The sequence below is a fragment of the Microcaecilia unicolor genome, chromosome 3 (genome assembly GCF_901765095.1).
Source record: "Microcaecilia unicolor chromosome 3, aMicUni1.1, whole genome shotgun sequence".
Taxonomy (NCBI): domain Eukaryota; kingdom Metazoa; phylum Chordata; class Amphibia; order Gymnophiona; family Siphonopidae; genus Microcaecilia; species Microcaecilia unicolor.
Genome location: NC_044033.1, coordinates 119,044,273 through 119,062,653, shown reverse-complemented (window position 1 = coordinate 119,062,653; position 18,381 = coordinate 119,044,273). Strand labels below are relative to the sequence as shown.

The following is an 18,381-nucleotide window of genomic DNA, read 5'->3' as shown; positions in this document are numbered from 1 at the left end:
TTTTGTAGCTTCAGAAGGCTGACTTCCATTTGGATTTATCAGTAGTATCTTTGTTCTTTCTCCATTTGCTTTTGAAGGCGTCGACATTCTTTTTTTAGAATGGATAATTCCTCTGTAAACCATGGCAAATTTCTGGATGTCTTGACCTTTTTAGTGGTAAATGGAGCAATTTTGTCTAATATGGCTTTCACCTTGGTGTCCCAGCAAGAATTGATTGAACCATGTGTAAGAGATGCGGTAGTGAGGGAATCTGTTAATTCAGACCAGAAAATGGCCTCACTGATTTTACCTCTAGTGGAGATGAGTTTGGATGACTTGTATCTGGTTAAGCTTGACATACAGATATCAATGGTGAAATCCAGCTGAAAGTGGACAGACTGGTTTCCATTTGAATGAGCTAATCCAGCTATTAGGATAGAAAGTCATGAAGTCTAACATATGGTCTTTTTCATGAGTTGCACCCTCAGAGAATGTAGTCAGTTTGCAGTCCTTCAGGAATGATTTGAAGTTGTGGACATTGTGTCTGCATCATTTTCCAAGTGTAGGTTTAAGTCTCTCAGGAAAATAATCCTTGAAAATTGTGACAAGGCAGAGGAAGTAATCTCTTCAAGCAGAGGTTCTGCCTTGGACCAAGTTCCTGGAGGACGTACTGCGATTTTGATTTGCCTATTTGAATCATCACAGAATTTGCACAGCATGTATTCCAGTTCAGGGAAAACTCCAGAACTAACTAAAGACAGGAGGAAAAAAATCTTAAAGAGCAAGTCCGCCTCCTTTTTTATCCTGTTTTGGAGAATGACAAATACCAAAACTGGGTGGGTAGATGTGGGGCAGTATCGGACTATCAACTTCTGTGAGCCATGTTTCTGATATAAACAGAAAGCCCAGATCTGAAGATTCTAGCAGATCCCTGAGTAAGAGAGTCTTGTTTCCCACAGATCTGGCATTGATATAAATGGCGGGGACAGGCGTGAGTTGAGATTTGTGTTCCAAAGGGGAGAATTTTTGGATAATTGCAAAAGGTAGCAAGGTTTTTTAGGCCATCAAATGTTAGCCATTTGGTTCTGGTCTGTAACCATAGTAGTGTTCTGACGGTATGTACTGGCATTGTCTAGCAGACATCCGACATTACAAGTAGGTGTTTCTTAGTACAGGTTTTCTACATGGGTTATAGATTACAAGGATAGGATTAAGCACCAAGTTATCTGGTAGGTTGCTGCCTGACGTGCTCAAAAGGGGTAAGCAAATCCATGTGAGCCATTTCATGGAGATAGCTTTTGGAGCTAGTTTAAGTCAGTCGGATTTAGCACTCTTTATTAGTCCTAAATGTGCACTGTTAAAGACTTCAGAATGGAGTCCTCCTTGAAAGTAGATGCCATCGATGGTAAGGAGAGGTCATGATGTCTCAGGTACTCATAAGGTGGGGGAGGTGTGGATGTGCCGATGTGGCAGGCTTCAAAATGATGCTATTATTCACTATAATTAAGTAGGGTTCCTCATTTAAGCTGCCATTCTTCCACCGTCAGTCATGCAGCAGTCGGGAGAGTTTACATCGGGTGAGAGGCCGCATTATAGCTCTCCTGTTCTAGAGTTGTTAATTTCCTTTGTTTGCTGTTTGAAGTATGGTTATAAGTACAGAGCTGAGCATGACAGGTATTTGTAAGACAATGGAGAGAATTAACCTTAAGCATTCCTTGGGTTCCTCTATCAGGCTGCCATTCTTCCATAGTCAGTCATGCAGCTTTGAATGGACAGGCCACAGTGTAGCTCTCATGATTACAAATCCAGATAATTCTCTTATTCAAGTTGCAGGATTGGAATTACTGAAGGCAATGTGGTGATCTGAGCAGTCCAGGTAGGTATTTGTAAGACAAAGGGGCGTCACTGACCTTAAGCACACCTTGGAATGTAGCCACGGGAAATGCTAATAAAGTGCTATTTTTTTAAATCTTCTCAAAACATGGGTTTTGATAATTACCCTTGGTTATCTTTGTTAGTACAAAATGTTGAGTCAATTTACTGTTTAACTCTTTTTCTACATTCAGTCTCATTTAAGTCAGAAATATTGTTTTCTTGGTTGGGAATTCACTGCTTGTAGACTTGTAGTATTTTAGAGTATAGCTAAAGGTTTGTCTTTTGGAGCAGTTAACAATGGTGTGTTAATTATGTAGACAGTGCTTGCTGAGGGATTGAGACCCTTTGAAGTATCAGCTTCCTAGGAAGATGAGCTCAATTGTTGCTTCAATAAAGATTTCTTATTTGGAATGAGATATGAAGTCAGTCAACTAATTCTACATATATTTTGTAGTTTTAAAACTTGAAGCAAGGCAATTTGTCTTTTAAAGTCCAGTATCTAATATTTAACATGCACTTCTGTTCATTAGATACATGCATCAGATGGCTGTGTTTCACTAATGCTGAGGAAGATTTAGCAAGATATCAGACATTTAGAGATAATATAAGTCATAGATATTAACTTTAACTCATAAGTTGTAGTGGCGGTTTCAGTTAGCAGTTTCTGATCCTAGTGTCCTTTGTTCCAATTGATGCAGATCTCTGAAGGTTTTTCAGTTGTCGATCCCAGTTTATTTCACAAGCAACGAGAGAGTGTGCTTGAATGAAAAATGAAGGGAGGCAAGATGTTGTATTTATCCAACCAAAACAAATGAAATTATCCAAGAGAAGAACGGAAACTCAAAATAAAAATAATGCTCAGGAATGGTCCCCCCCCCCCCCCCCCCCCGACAAAGATTACATCCTTTTCTCTGTGAAAATTGGTTTCCTTTAGTTGACAGGCAAGCTTACAGCATCAGTTCTTAGTCATACAGCCTCCACCAATTACATAAGTTCAGGGAGAGGCCAATGAGTAGCTAGGTTACCAAGTCGGCATTCGGCTTTTGCCTCCAGTGCTTGAGGAAGCAACTTACCCACGTCAGCCTCTCCTTTTCTCCCTGCATGTTCTGTTCCAAATAACAGTACCCGCAGTACACAACCCTAGTCCCAAAACCCCTGGCGTCATCACACATAGCTCAAAGACGTCATGCATGTTTTTTACCCCTTTTTCTAAGCCATAAAATCATTAAGACGTTAGTAAGCACAAGGAGAGTCTCAAGGAGGCTTAATAGCAGAGGCACTAACATTTTCTTGTATGACCAAAGCTAAAATTTAGGGGCTCATTTTCAAAGCACTTAGACATACAAAGTTCCATAGGTTTCTACGTAACTTTGTAAGTCTAGTGCTTTGAAAATACGCCTCTCAATACTTGTCACGTCCCTTACCTGCGCCGCCCTGCCCGCTGTGATGCCTCGCTCCGCGAGCAGGAGAGAGCGGGGTATCGCTGGCTATGGGCGGCGTGTTCGGGGAGTCTTGCCTGCCTCCTGGACGGTGCCGGTTCGCCGCTATAGCGCTGTGGCGGCCGGAGAGCGCCGGCGCTGCCAAAATGGCCGGCGCTCACAAGCTGGAGAGTCTCTTCCGGGTGCGGGACCCGGGAGCATAGAGAACGCCCCTTCTGGGCCCGGATTGGCTGGTCGCAGCTGGACTCCGCCTTCTCTCTGTGACCAGCCTATCCAGAGCCCTGGGGCTGGTTGTTGGCTCCACCTCCCGGACAGCTGATGGTTGTCTTCCTGATGGAGGGGGCTATTTAAGTGCAGACGCTGGCAGAACACTTTGCTTCGGCTTCTGCTTGTGTGGATACCTGAGTTCTGTGTGTTTGGATTGTTTTCCTGCTGTGAACCTCTGTTTGGACCTGGACTTTGCTTTTGCCTGCCGCCTGCCTTGAACCTCTGTTTGGACCTGGACTTTGCTTTTGCCTGCCTTGAACCTCTGTTTGGACCTGGACTTTGCTTTTGCCTGCCGCCTGCCTTGAACCTCTGCTTGGACCTGGACTTTGCTTTTGCCTGCCGCCTGCCTTGAACCTCTGCTTGGACCTGGACTTTGCCTTTGCCTGCCTTGAATCTTTGGTTGGACCTGGACCTTGTCTTTGGCCATCTGTCTGCTGTCCATCCTGTGTACCGTCCTGCCCTCCTTTGGAAGTTCCTGTCCTGACTCTCCAGGTAAGATCAGAACTGTCTGGCTGCCAGACGTTGTTTGGCACAGGGGCTCACATATCGTGGTATAGGCCTGACAATACTTCATTCAATAGGACCATAAAAATGTTACTATATATAGCATTCATTACCAACCTGCATAAAAGAAAAACTTTTATAGCAACATATGCAAGTGTTAACAAACCAATGCACACTTTTTTAAAAAGGCACAAAAATGTAAAAACTCAGCTTACCTTTATAACCATCTTGTTAGAAGCCATACTTTGCCAATTCAAAATGAAAGACTGTAAATATCAATAGAAATTATTAGTAAACTTTAGCATTCATTTAAGATATTTTTATTAGAACAACTTTTCCAACACAGTCAAAGATCAATTATGACAAAATACATTATTACAAGTGAAATTTTAATTGGATGCAAAAACAAATTCCAAATTACTATTGGAAGCCAATGCAGTTTTTCTCGGAGGGGTTTGGCATTTTCGAATCACGATTTACCAAATATCAACCTGGCTGCTGTGTTTTAAGCGGTCTGGAGTTTCTTTGTGAGTTGTTCTTTGCATCCCGCATAGATTCTGTTGCAATAATCTGCATGGCTTAGTACCATTGATTGTATCAGGTTGCAAAATATTTCCCTCAGGAAGAAAGGTTTTACGCGTTTAAGTTTCCACATTGAGTGGAACATTTTCTTTGTTGCAGAGTTCACTTGGCTCTCGAATGTAAGGTTGCGGTCGATTGTAACGCGGAGTATTTTCAGGCTGTCTGAGATAGGAAGGGTGTGATTTGAGGTGATTAAGGTTGTAGGTTTGTACGTATTGTGTTGGGATGAGAGGAGAGGATGGATGAGGCAATGTGTTTTTTCAGTGTTCAGTTGAAAAGTTTGCCCATGAGTCCATGGTGTTCAAACCAATTTTGATTTCGTTGGTAATTTCAGTTAGATTATGTCTAAAGGGAATGGATATTGTGACATCATCTGCATAGATGAACGGATTGAGGCCTTGCTTTGATAATGATGATCCCACTGGCCAACTCCTTTTGTTGAAAAGTGTTGGTGATAGTGGTGATCCTTGAGGTACTCCACAGTCTGCTTTCCAAGGTGGTGATACATTTGAATTTGATTTCACTTGGTATGTTCTGGTGGTTAGAAAACCCTTGATCCAGCTAAGTATATTTCCACCAATCCCAAAGTAATCAAAGTCTTAGTAATATGTTGTGGTTTACCATATCGAATGCGCTCGACATATCGAATTGGAGGAGAAGTATGCTTTTGCCAGTAACTATTTCCTGCTTGATATTTGGCCAGGAGAGTGACTAGCACAGTTTCAGTACTATGAAGGGGGCGAAATCACGATTGTGATTCATGTAGTAGTGAGAACTTATCCATGTAGTCAGTAGTCTATTTGGTCACCATGCTCTCCATCAGTTTGACAGCTAGTGGGATAGATGCAACTGGGCGGTTGGCAAGTTCAGTTGTTTCTTTTCTTGGTATCTTTTGGGATTGGGGTGAGTAGGATGTTGCCGTATTCCTCAGGGAAAAGACCTTGTTGGAACATGTAGTTTAGGTGGGATGTGAGGTCTGTTATGAAGCGGTCAGGGGCAGATTTTAGTAGGTAGCTGGGGCAGGTGTCCAGTTTGCAGTGGGTGCTGGAGAACCTTTTGATTGCCTGGGTGACTGTATCAACGGTGAGGGGCATGAAGATTGACCAAGTTCGGTCGGCTGGGTATTCTCCAGGGTTTGGATGCAAACTATTGATGAAGTTTTCAGTATCAGTATTGTCCTGAGGTAGAGTTTTACGTAGGTTTGTAATTTTTTCATTAAAGTATTTAGCAAGTTTATCTGCAGATGGAGTGTCTGTATTGGTTGAGGTGACCGCTGTAGTGTCTAGTAGTTTGTTCACAAGTTGGTATAGTTTCTTCGTGTCTTTGTAATCCGGCCCTATTTTAGTTCTGTAATATGTCCTTTTGGTTTGTCTTATTGCGTATTTGTTATTTTCTTTGTATCTGTTTCCATATTCATCTTTTATTTTTTTCCATGCTCGCTTGAGTTTCACTGTGACAAAGCAATAGATGTGCTTGATGTTGTTTCCTTTGTTTAGAAAGTTTTGTGATTGCTTTACTGTTTGTTATGTTCATTAGGAGCTTGAAGATCCCCTTTATCAGTTCAAATATTTTGTAAGTGTGCCACTACTGAATATAATCAGTTTACCAGGATTCCCAGATCTGTAGATTTTTTGGTAACATGTAAAAAGTAGAACTAGAGGAGTGGATTGGCATCAGGTTTTCTACTTGAGATTGTAGCTGCTTTAGGGGCCCTTTTACTAAGCTGCGTAAGCGTCTAAGCACACCAAAATGGAGTTACCGCATGGCTACCACACGGCTCTTGCAGTAATTTCACTTTTTGAGCATGGCCAAAAAATAATTTTATTATTTGGCACACGTAGCAGGTCATTACTCCCTGGTTACCATGTGAGACTTTACCGCTAGGTCAATAACTGGAAATACAGTGAGACAGAATAATAGAATTCAATAAAATCCAATTAACATATTTGTGTTCGCCTTTCGGTAATAACTGAGAAAATGCTGTTGAAATCTGACTTCAAGAAGAAATAAATATATATCACAGAACTGGAAAAAATGTTGGCACATTTAGACTGCCATTGGACTTCTGCATGAAAGTAGCTCTGCCCTCATTATTTAATATGTTTCTTTTAAATAGTAGTAGTAGTTGTAAAACAATATTAAGTGCATTTTGATAATATACCACTGCATTCTACAGAATAAAAGGAGCAAGTTCCACAAACCATCTTTCTCTTTTGATCTTGGCACAGGGAAAAAAAATATTTTAAATGCTCCCAGGTCCCAACCTAATTCATGTTTAATGTGGGATATAACTGCCTACATAAATAAATAAATAAACAGATAAACTGAAACGCTGAATGTTGAGCACCTGATTCTCATAACATGTCTGTTTCAATATGTAACACATGCTAGGGTGCCCCCTTCCAAATGACACACTGATTACAATTTATAACAAATTATTACAGCTATCTATGAAAAGTTATTGCGTTATTATACTTCCTCTGTGTACATCCGTATGCTGCACAAGCAAGCATGTTTGAAAATATACGCAAGATTAAATAAAAATCATAGCAACAATAAACAACGACAACGTGGATTCAACAGATGAGTTTATAAATTTGTTTGCGCGGGAAGGGGAAACATAGATTAACCTAAGTAGCTTCAACTTTTTGACGCTATGCCGTCTCCTGTTCTCAATCAAACTTCCTGGAGACTAACGTTCTAGAGAGACTATTGGAGCACCAGAATAAGGCTTGGTGAGAGAGAGACAGTATTCGAGCATTAGAACTAGAAAACAAAAAGAAAGAAACTATTGGAGCACCAGAATGAGGCTTAAGGGTAGTGAGAGACGCCATGGGAGCACCAGAACGAGTCTTAAACTACACAGAAAGGTGGTTGGCTGGAACATCAGACCGAGCTGAAAAACCAGGAAGGAGAGAGGAAGTGGAATTGTAGGTCACTAGACTGGGTACAACGGACAGTAAAGGTAAGGAAAAAAAAAACCGCGAAGTTATAAACTTCACTAAATGTATCAGCCCTGGAAGAAGGCAAATGCGGCTGCGCTGAATATTTCACATGGAAAAAGTTCTTTTTTCATTACAATCGCATCAGCACGCCTTATTGATGAGTTTTAAGCGCTGGTACACTATCGGCCATATACTGAAATATTGCATAATAAAATACTCCAACCACACCCGCAAATTCATCCTAAGGTGGTGTCTCCATTTTATTTAAATCAATCCATAATACTGTCCACCTAGTTCATTGCGTACTTCAGATCGTGCGCGAGCACTTACCATTTATTTAACTCGCATAACATACCCAGGCCACCCATCTCAGTTATTTTTTTTTTTCTGTACCGGAGCAGCATCCGCCTCAACTAGTCGCAAAGTATAGCGGGGCAGCAGCGGCTTCTATCTTTTTCTACTAGGAAAATGCAGAATTTGGACATGCTGCTCTTTCCTCTCTGACGCAACTTCCTATTTCCGGCAAGGTGGGATGTGTAGGGAGAGCGAAGTTGTTTGATGTGTATAGTGGTTTTATCGTGTATCATCGGGGACGGGTTGTTAGTGGGCGATCTCAAGGATCAATTTCATCGGGGGGGGGTGGGGTGGGGGTGGAGAGGTGCCTTATCACGGACAAGGAGGAGAGTGGAAGGTGCAGAAATGGCAAGATCATACAGAGGGGATTTTGGCCCCGAATGTGTGTGAGGAGGAGTGCTCAGCCTGTGAGAGTGTGAGTACAGTCGAATGTGTGTGTGACTTGTAGGGGCATAATGGGGCGCCCAAGTTTTCCTAAGGACGTCCTCGCAAAGGGGCGGGGAAACCCGTATTAGCGAAACAAGATGAACGGCCATCTTTTGTTTTGATAATACAGGCGGGGATGCCCAAATCTCAACATTTAGGTTGACCTTAGTGATGGTCGTTCCCGATTTTTGGCGATAATGGAAACTGAGGACGCCCATCTCAGAAACGACCAAATCCAAGCCATGGGCCTGGTCGTGGGCCTGGGTCCGCCTGCCTGAAGTGCATACTGCTGTCATGGAGATGGGTATATTTGAGGCTGGCATAGAGGTTGGAAAAAAATATTTTTTTTTTTTAGGGTGGGAGGGAGTTAGTGACCACAGGGGGAGTAAGGGGAGGTCATCCCTGATTCCCTCCGGTGGTCATTTAGGGCACATTTTTGTGGCTTGGTTGTAAAAAAAAAAAAAAAAGGACCAAGTCGGCCAAGTGTTCACCAGGGATGCCCTTCTTTTTTTCATAATTGGCTGAGGACGCCCATGTGTTAAGCGCGCCCCAGTCCCGCCTTCGCTATTCTTCCAACACTCCCCCGTGAACTTTGGTCATCCCCGTGACGGAAAGCAGTTGAGGACGCCCAAAGTCGGCTTTCGATTATGCCAATTTGGCCGACCTTGGGAGGAGGACGCCCATCTCCCGATTTGTGTCGAAAGATAGGCGCCCTTGTCTTTCAAAGCTAAGCCTGCTGGTTTATTTTGAGACTAACTGTGCGTTGTTCATCTGTAAAAATTGTAAAGCTATTCCAGTTGAATAGGTACTTCTTACAAAGGGGAGGATAAGTTGTTTTTAATTGAAAGCTTATAAGAACATAAGAGTAAACAACAACGCTCTTGGAATGAAAAAGATGCTGTGATCCTGTGTATAGTAAGCAGAAAGTTTGTGCATGCATTTTTGCACGGATTTGAGCTGAGTTCTATCCGCATTCAGTTTTCTTGCCTTCAAAGGTAATCAATCAATAGAAATAAAACATGAAAAAGAAAATATGATGATACCTTTTTTATTGGACATAACTTAATACATTTCTTGATTAGCTTTCGAAGGTTGCCCTTCTTCATCAGATCGGAAATAAGCAAATCTCGGTAGATGACAGTATATATAAGTGAGACATCAAAGCATTTCAGTGACAATCTCACAGGATGGGGATGGAGGTGGATAGGTGAGACAGGGGGATATGCATGGGGACAGGAGAGTGACAAACAAAACAGTACAATTTACAATTTTATGGCTTATAATGGGCTAGAAAACCCAGATCTTTGTTAAGCCCTGTCCTTTAGATTGAAGCTCTTCTGAGCAGGGACCGTCCTTAGTGTTAATTTGTACAGCGCTGCGTAACCCTAGTAGCGCTCTAGAAATGTTAAGTAGTAGTAGTAGTAGTGGTGGGTGTCAAAATATTTAATCATTCTGACTTCAAAGGTCTTACGTTCCTGTATTGTTTTAAAGTTACCTTGTAAACTTTGATGTTTCACTTATATATACTGTCATCTACCAAGATTTGCTTATTTCCGATCTGACGAAGAAGGGCAACCTTCAAAAGCTAATCAAGAAATGTATTAAGTTATGTCCAATAAAAAAGGTATCATCTTATTTTCTTTTTCATGTTTTATTTTGTTTTTTTTCTATTGATTACCTTTGAAAGTGGACTAACACGGCTACCACACCTCTCTACTCATGCCTTCAAAGAAATGAAGCAAATAGGTGAGGCAAGATTACCCTTGGCTGAACCCATGCTGACTCTGTCCCATTAAACCATATTTGTCTATGTGTTCTGTAATTTAATTCTTTATAATTTCCACTATTTTGCCCAGCACCTTAGTCAGGCTTACCGGTCAGTAATTTCCCAGATCACCCCTAGAACCCTTTTTAAAGATACAGTAGAATTAGAAAATGTTCAAAGAAGTGTAATAAAAATGATTAAGTGGATGGAAATCCTCTCATATGAGGAAAGGCGTAAAAGGTTAGGACTCTTCAGCTTGGGAAATGGACGGCTGAGGGGGGGATATGATAGAAGTCAACAAAACATGTAGAGTGGTGTAGAATGGGTAAATGTGACTCAATATTTTTTTTCTCTTTCAAAAAGAACAAAGGCTAGGAGACACTGCAGGAAGTTACATGGTACTACTTTTAAAATGAACAGGAGGGAATATTTTGAATTCATTGCCATAGGATTTGGTAGTAGCAGTTAGCGTATATGGGTTTTAAAAAGGTTTGGGCAAGTTCCTGGAGGAAAAGTCCATAGTCTGTTATTGAGATGGGGAAAGCCACTGCTTTTCCATAGGATCAGTAGCATTAATCTTGCTACTATGTATTATTCTGTCAGATACTTGTGACCTGAATTTGCCACTTCTGGAAGCAGGATATTGGGTTAGATGAACCATTGGTCTGACCCAGTATGGCTATTCTTATGTTTTTCCAGAATACGCCAGCAAGGGGCATGTGGAATATTGGTAACTGTGGAACCAAAAGCATTCATGAAAGAGTTCAATACTTGCCCTATGTTCTCTTCTGGAAGTTACCAAAGCTGATTGCTATGGTGAGACCTTATTTTGGAGTATGCAGTTCTGGAGACCACACCTTCAAAAGGATACAAACTGGATGGAGTTGGTCCAGAATGATTAGTGATCTATGTTATAAAGCATATGGGGACAGACAAAAGACTTAAGCATATACTCTGAAGGAAAGGCGAGAGAGGAAATATGATAAAGACATTTAAATGCACAAGAGTATCTTTGGATGGAAAGGAGGCTGCGGAATGAAGGTTAATAGAGAGCAAAAAGAATGTAGCTTCAGGAATAATGTAAGCAAATATTTCTTTACCTGACTCTCAAAACCCTTCATCTAGGATCTAGCCTCACTGATTTCTCCCTACACTTCTGCAAGTGCTGTCTGTTCTGCCGCTCATCATTGCCTCTCAATCCCCTCAGTTTTGTGATGTCACCTAGATAACACCAAAGTGCATTTTTCTGTCATTAACTGTTTTTATGAAACACTCCCCCACTTCCTCTTTGTCCTGAGTTCTCCTACCTTAAATTTAAACTTGCTTTAAAATCCTGCTTATTTTCTCAAGCCTTTTTGGGGGCCATCTGGTGTGTGTGGTGATATGCATTGTCAATGGCCAGTTCTTATCTTCTCCCCACTCGTCTTTTTTTCACCTCTTTTGTTTTCTGTTTTGGAATGTAGTTCCTTTCTTTTCTAATTTTGTTAGTATGCAAACCACTTGGTAGCCACTGAAAGGCAGTATATTATATACAAATAAGTATATAGTAACATAGTAAATGATGGCAGATAAAGACCCGAACGGTCCATCCAGTCTCCCCAAAAGACAGTCTGCTCAGCACTGTTCCTGTACTAAAAGTTCTGAAGCTAATGTCGAAGCCCCTTAAAATTTACACTCAAGCCCATCCATATCTATTCAGCCACGATCAGGGCAAAGACCGTAGAATTCCTCCCAGCACTGGTTTTGCTTCCCAATTACCAGCGTCGCCACCCAATCTTCGCTAAGATTCCGTAGATCCATTCCTTCTACACAGGATTCCTTTGTGTTTATCCCACGCGTGTTTGAATTCCATTACCATTTTAATCTCCACCACCTCCCGCGGGAGGGCATTTCACGTATTTACCACCCTCTCCGTGAAAAAATGTTTCCTGACATTAGTCCTGAGTTTGCCCCCCTCCGGCCTCAATTCAATGTCTTCTAGTTCTACCACCTTCCCGTCTCAGGAAAAGGTTCATTTGCGGATTAATACCTTTCAAATATTTGAACGTCTATATCATGTCACCCCTGTTTCTCCTTTCCTCCAAGATATACAAGTTCAGTTCGGCAAGTCTCTCCTCGTACGGTTTGCAATGCAAATCCCAAACCATTTTTGTAGCTTTTCTTTGCACCGCTTCCAGTCTTTTTACATCTTTCACAAGGACAGTATCTGAATTCAAGAAAGCATGGGACAAGCACAGAGAATCTCTGAGGAAGAGATGTACAGTTGAATAGTTGATGTGATGGGCAGGCTGGATAGGCCATATGGTTTTTATCTGCTGTTTTAAATATTTGTTAAAACAGCAGATAAAAACCATATGGCCTATCCAGCCTGCCCATCACATCAACTATTCAACTGTACATCCAGGGAACAAATCCAGGGAACCAGGGAATCCAGGGAACCAGGTCACTATCCTGCTTATTTTCGAAGGAGAAGGGCACCCATCTTCCGACACAAATCGGGAGATGGGCGTCCTCCCAGAGTCGCCCAAATCGGCATAATCAAAAGCCGATTTTGGGTGTCTTCAACTGCTTTCTGTCGCGGGGACGACCAAAGTTCAAGGGGGCGTGTCAGCAATGTACAGAAGGCGGGACGGGGCGTGGTTAACAGATGGGCGTCCTCGGCCGATAATGGAAAAAAGAAGGGCGTCCCTGACGAGCATTTGGCCGACTTTACTTGGTCTGTTTTTTTTTTCACAACCAAGCATCAAAAAGGTGCCCGAACTGAGGGAATTGGGGATGACCTCCCCTGGCTTCCCCAGTGGTCACTAACCACCTCCCACCCCGAAAAAACAACTTCAAAAACTGTTTTTTTTTTTTTTTTAGAGTATATCCTTCGCTATGCCTCCGTCCCTGCGACGGCAGTTGAGGACGTCCAAAATGTGGATGTTTCTATGAGAAGGACATCCATGCCTTTACTATGCCTCCGACACCCTTTTTATTTATTTATTTGGATTTTGGATCACAAGTAGAAGCAGTGGGATTTGAACTGGCCACCTCTGGATTGCAAGACCAGTGCTCTAAACACTAGACCACTCTGCCACTCCTCCATTCCACTCCCTTGAAATTTGGCCATCCCTGTGGGGGGGGGGGGGGGGCACTATGCAGGTCCCTGCGGGGGGAGGTATGTGTGTGTTAGCGGAGGCATAACGAAGGCGTGGATGTCCTTCTTTCAAACATTTTGAACGTCCTCAACTGCCCCCCACAGGGATGGCCAAATTTCAAGGGAGTAGAGTGGCCTAGTGGTTAGAGCACTGGTCTTGCAATCTAGAGGTGGCCGGTTCAAATCCCACTGCTGCTACTTGTGATCCAAAATCCAAATAAATATATAAAAAGGGTGTCGGAGGCATAGCAAAGGCATGGATGTCCTTCTCACAGAAACATCCACATTTTGGACATCCTCAACTGCCGTCACAGGGAAGGACGTCTTCAACTGCCGTAGCTTCCCATCCTTAGGAAGGAAATGTGTGCAAGTGAGCTAACAGCGAGCAGCTCATTTGCATGCAATTTCCTTCATGCATGCCCGTTCCTTTCCGGATCGGTAAGGGAAGGGTTTTTTCCATTCATTTAGTGGGACCAGAGCATTACAAATGCTGACTCCTCCCACGACCAAATGCCTTGAATTTGGTCGTTTCTGAGATGGGCGTCCTCGCTTTCCATTTTATCACCGAAAACCGGGGATGACCATCTCTAAGGTCGACGTAAATTTCATGATTTGGGCGTCCCTGACTGTATTATCGAAATGAAAGATGGACGTCCATCTTGTTTCGATAATATGGGTTGCCCCGCCCTTTACGGGGCTGTCCTTAAAGATGGGCGCCCTTAGAGTTGGGCGCCCCCGTTCGATTATCCCCCTGTATGGCACTTAGAAATTGCACCCTGACACCTGGGATTTCATACCTCTGAATGCTGGGTTGTTTGGGGGGGGGGGGGGGTTCCTCACACATAAACGCACAGTTCGGCTCTCTATAAACTTGAGCCATGTGGTGCAGGAAGTTTGGAAAATCCCAGAGTTTCAAGTCTCTTGGAATTTGAAACCACGAGACTTCACAACCTTCTTGCACTGTTATAGAGGACCAAATTGCAGTGCAGAGCTGAGAGATTCAGTTTGTGTCATCTGTGCACATAGGAAGACATAGGCAATAGGTAGCAGATTTCACAGCTCAGTTGCCTGGTAATGACTTATGAGACAGAGAAGGTGAGAGAAATATGGGTGAGGCTGTGGGGGAGGGCAGTATGAGCAAGAAAGAGACTGGATGAAGTCAGGGTGGGGGGGTGTTCTATGAGAGAGAGACTCACAGCGACCCAACCAATTGCCTTTTTGCCTCACTGTACAGTCAATGCTATCACACACCTGACAGCATTCTTTGGGAAGGGAGAATTCTGGCTTCTGCCAATGATTTGCAGAGGCATCTTAAGGGACTGATTTACTAAAGATTCTTTGCTGATGGACACAGAATAGGAAAAGAGCCTTACTACATCAGTTTTAAGAGAGCTACTGGACATTGTTGGGTGAGGAAGGAGAAGTGAAAGAGATCTCAACTACTGGCTCCTAAGGTTTGGGGCTGGCTCCTAGATTTAATGTGAGATTAGAGCAATAACAAATTCTCATGTAGTAGAAAAAGTGGTATTTGTGCTTAAGCTAGTTTAATTCCTACACATTTTATTTCTGTTATGATATGATTGTGTTGTTTGGATAGTGGAAAATATGTGTTTAATTTTGTAGTTAGGTGTTAAGTTTTTTGAAAAGAGGTTACTGATTACAGCTGGTTTACTGCTGCCACAATCTCTGAGTAAGCAAACTTGCACCTGAATGGAGGGTCAGTGTTTTTTTTTTTTCTGCCCAGATTGTGCTTGTTAAACATTTTCATTGGTCAGCGCCTTTACAGAAAATGCAGCATTTTTCATAAAATAGGGCCTTCAACTGGTCAGTCTGTATAATTTTGGTATATGATGTGCTTATCAAGTACAGCTTCCCAACACACCAGTGACACTGAGAGAAATTCTCTTTGAAATGTAAGCATTCTGTTAACTAGAGGCTGTCCTTTCTTTCTTTATTTTTCTTTATTTTATTTTTTTTTTTAAACCAGGCTTATTTAATGTAAAATTTTTGTCAGTTATATAGTGTACTTAATGATACTAAACAGGGATTCAAATATATTTAGAAAAATTACACACCACCATTTTTAATAGCCTGGGAATTTCTTTAATCGTTTTTAGATATTTTTTCTTTCCTTTCCTTTTAAATCCTTCCCAGTCCAGACCAGTGGGTAGTTGTACCAATCTACCAGCAGATGGAGACAGAAGCAGAAAGTAGATTCATGTGATTCGCCCTCTTAAGGTCCTGTTCAGCTGCAGAAAGCTCACTCAGTATGTTCTGTCTCTAGCGGAAGGTGGATGGTAAACACAGCTCCCATCTGGTGCTTCTCAGTCGGCTCCTGGCCTGGGGGGATACCTGGGTGACAGTTGAGCGGTGATCTTCACAATGATGGAGGCTTCCATTCGTGCTGCAATGCATGCTTGGCGCTGGGGGTCAAACTCAGTAGTGCCTGGTCCCTGCCCTACTTACCTCCCTGCTTTCAGTGGATCCAGTTTGGAGGACCTTATTGACCCTTTTTTTTTTTTTTTTAAACAAAGGTAAGTTGCCATGCTCCATTTCCTTTGGCGGTTGGATGTCCCATGCAAACTTAGCTGCCTATATAGAGTTGTGCAGTCAGCTGCTCCTGAGTCGCTGCTTCATTTTTATTTTTGTTGTGCGCCATTGCATGTCGGGGTTCTGGCTTGAGCTGCAGCACTGACGGAAGTTTGCAGTTTACCGCCTCTGAGGCGCTTCGTTGTGCAGCATCTGGCCTCCGTGATTTCTTCTTGGGGGTTTCTTTTGGACTGGGAATGTTCCCTGCTCCGTTCGGTTCCCAATCGCAGCAGTTCTTTTCTTTAGTGAGCACTTCTCCGTTTAAAAAAGAAAAAAACCATGGCTGAGCTGTGTGCCTCTTCCCAGCCATTTCTTGTGCGCTCCTTTGGGACAATCTGGGTCTTCAGGCTGTGGGAGTCGCTGTGCCTTCAATTGCAGCTCTTTTCTTCCCTCTCTTAGGGCTGCTGCAGGTGTCGGGGCCTACCCGAATTCCCTTGAGCAAAATGGACACTCTTTAGGGCTTGTTTAGTCATCTAGTAGTGCAGGTTTTGGCTATTCTGTATCCTGGTAGTTTCTTCACTGCTGCGATCTTCCCCTTGTCAGGGGTGGAAATTCTTACGTGGGTGTGGAGCTCCTGAGATTTCTTCTCTGTTGTTGGGCTCTCAGACCACCAGCAGTCTCCTTTCTTCGTTTTGGACAATTAATCCTGAATTTTGCAGCTACAGATGTCTTATTTTTTCTCGGGTGTGGACTTCGCATGTTTGTTGGAGCTGCAGCGTTTTTTTTCTCATTTGGGTTGCAGACCCCTCCTCTGTTTCGGTGCGACAGCAATCTCCTTTCTGTGCAGAAGTCTCCTGGATGGCTCAGCTGCACCGGCCACATCTATTCTGCATGGCAGGCTTCTCCTGGATTTCACGACTACAGCAGCTGCCTCTCTTTTCCCCTCTCTTTAGGGTTGCAGGCGCCTCTTGTTTGCACGTCTTCAGCAGTCTGCTCTCAGCAGGGTTGCAGACGTCTTCTGGATTTCACAACTACTGCAGTTGCCTCTTTTTTTCGGAGTGGCAGACGCCACCTGGATTTTACAACTACTGCAGTTGCCTCTTTTTTCGAAGTGGCAGACAGCTCCTTTAAGCTTCGGCGTTCTGTTTGGAGTGCCGGCTCACTCCTGTATGTCACAGCACCAACAGTCAGTGCTTGTCTAGTTGAGAACATCTCTGGTGATTCACAGCTGCAGCAATCTTTTTACTGCTGAGTTGCAGACATCTCCAGTATTTAGCAGCTGCAGCAGCCTGTTTACTTCTGAGTGGCTTGTGTCTCTGGGATGTCACATTGGCGGTGTTTCCTCTCTTCAAGGTTGGAGTCGTCTGTGCTCCTGTATGTCACATATACAGCAGTCTCCTCACTTCCTACATGGAAGGCATCTCTGAGATTTCACAGCTGCCGCAGTCACCTCTCTTGTGCATTGCAGCATCACTGGGGTTTTGCACCTGTAGCAGGCTCGCCTTTTCTGCGGTGCAGACACCTCTGATAAGTCACAGCTGCAGATTTCCCAGCGTCTCCTCTGGGTGTCATATGCAACAGTCTTCTGTGTTCTGGGTTTCAGATATTCTCTAGGTCGCAGCTGTGGCAGTCTCCTCTTTTCTGAGTTGCAGATATCTCTTCTATATCGCAGCTGTAGTATTCTACTGTCTCCTACATTGCAGACTTCTCCACTCTGTCCCAAGTACAGCAGTCTTCTGAGTTGCTAATGCTTCTTCTCGGTTACGGTGGTGGCAGCAGCAGCAGCAGCAGCAATATTTTTGATTCAGTGTACAGACCTCTATTTGGTGCATAGCTGTCTCCTTGTTTCCGTGGTGGTAACAGGCTCCTTTTTGCTGTGGGCAGGCACCTAAGGTATTTCATGGCTTCATGCGCCTCTGTTCAGGGGTGTGGCTGTCTCGACTGATTCTGCAATAACAGCAGTCTTATCAACTTCAGAGTGGCAGACTTTGGCTCTGGGTTTCCTCTGCTGACATCCCAGGGGATTGGACACAGCAGAGGTCTCCTAGGGAGCAGTGGGTCAGAGCTCTCTCTCAGTGGGCCGCATAGGTTTGTGCTCTGCTTTGGCTTCAGGGGTTCCCACTCTCTCTGATTTGCAGGTGGTGGCTGGATTTATGCCCTCATTGATCCCAGCAGGTTGGGATCACTGTCTGCTCTTCCTTGGCCAGATGTCTCTCTTCTTTGGCATGGATGTCCTCCAGCATACTTTTAGCTCATGACAGCTTTGCCTTTTCACAGTGATGAGATTCGTTGGGTTGGTAGCTGCCTAGGCCAACTACTTGTCAGTGTGGTGGACGTCTGCTGTAGTCTGGGCTATAGGGTGTTGTCTTGCTTGCGGCTGTCTCTCTCTCTCTCTCACTCTCACACACACACACCGGTGGAGGGCGGCTCGTCATAGGAGGGATATTTTGAGCCTACTGCAGTGATTTCCATTGAATCTGCAATTCTTATCCTTTGGGGCTAGTAGTTGGTTCTTCTGATCTCTGGTAGCCTGTTCTCATTTGCCTTTATTTTTTCCCCCTCAGGCCAGCCTGATCC

The 18,381-nt window shown here is 43.4% G+C and overlaps 2 protein-coding genes across 6 annotated transcripts in view; one reads left to right on the top strand and one right to left on the bottom strand.

The window, feature by feature from the left end:
* The window catches only part of SLX4IP (SLX4 interacting protein), a 236,464-nt gene extending 228,459 nt beyond the window's left edge, over positions 1 to 8,005 (bottom strand). The window contains 2 exon segments of the mRNA XM_030196329.1: positions 4,280 to 4,330; positions 7,922 to 8,005. Coding sequence (XP_030052189.1) covers positions 4,280 to 4,330; positions 7,922 to 7,924 — 54 coding nt within the window. The 5' untranslated portion in view covers positions 7,925 to 8,005.
* The window catches only part of MKKS (McKusick-Kaufman syndrome), a 59,217-nt gene continuing 48,328 nt past the window's right edge, over positions 7,493 to 18,381 (top strand). For 2 of the 5 annotated variants that reach the window (XM_030196328.1, XM_030196324.1), the window contains exon 1: positions 7,493 to 7,611. The gene's annotated coding sequence lies outside the window, so the exon portion shown is untranslated. Of the gene's footprint in view, positions 7,612 to 8,062; positions 8,119 to 8,248; positions 8,361 to 10,835; positions 10,953 to 18,381 lie in introns of those variants that run through there. The other 3 variants (XM_030196326.1, XM_030196327.1, XM_030196325.1) reach the window with 3 other exon arrangements.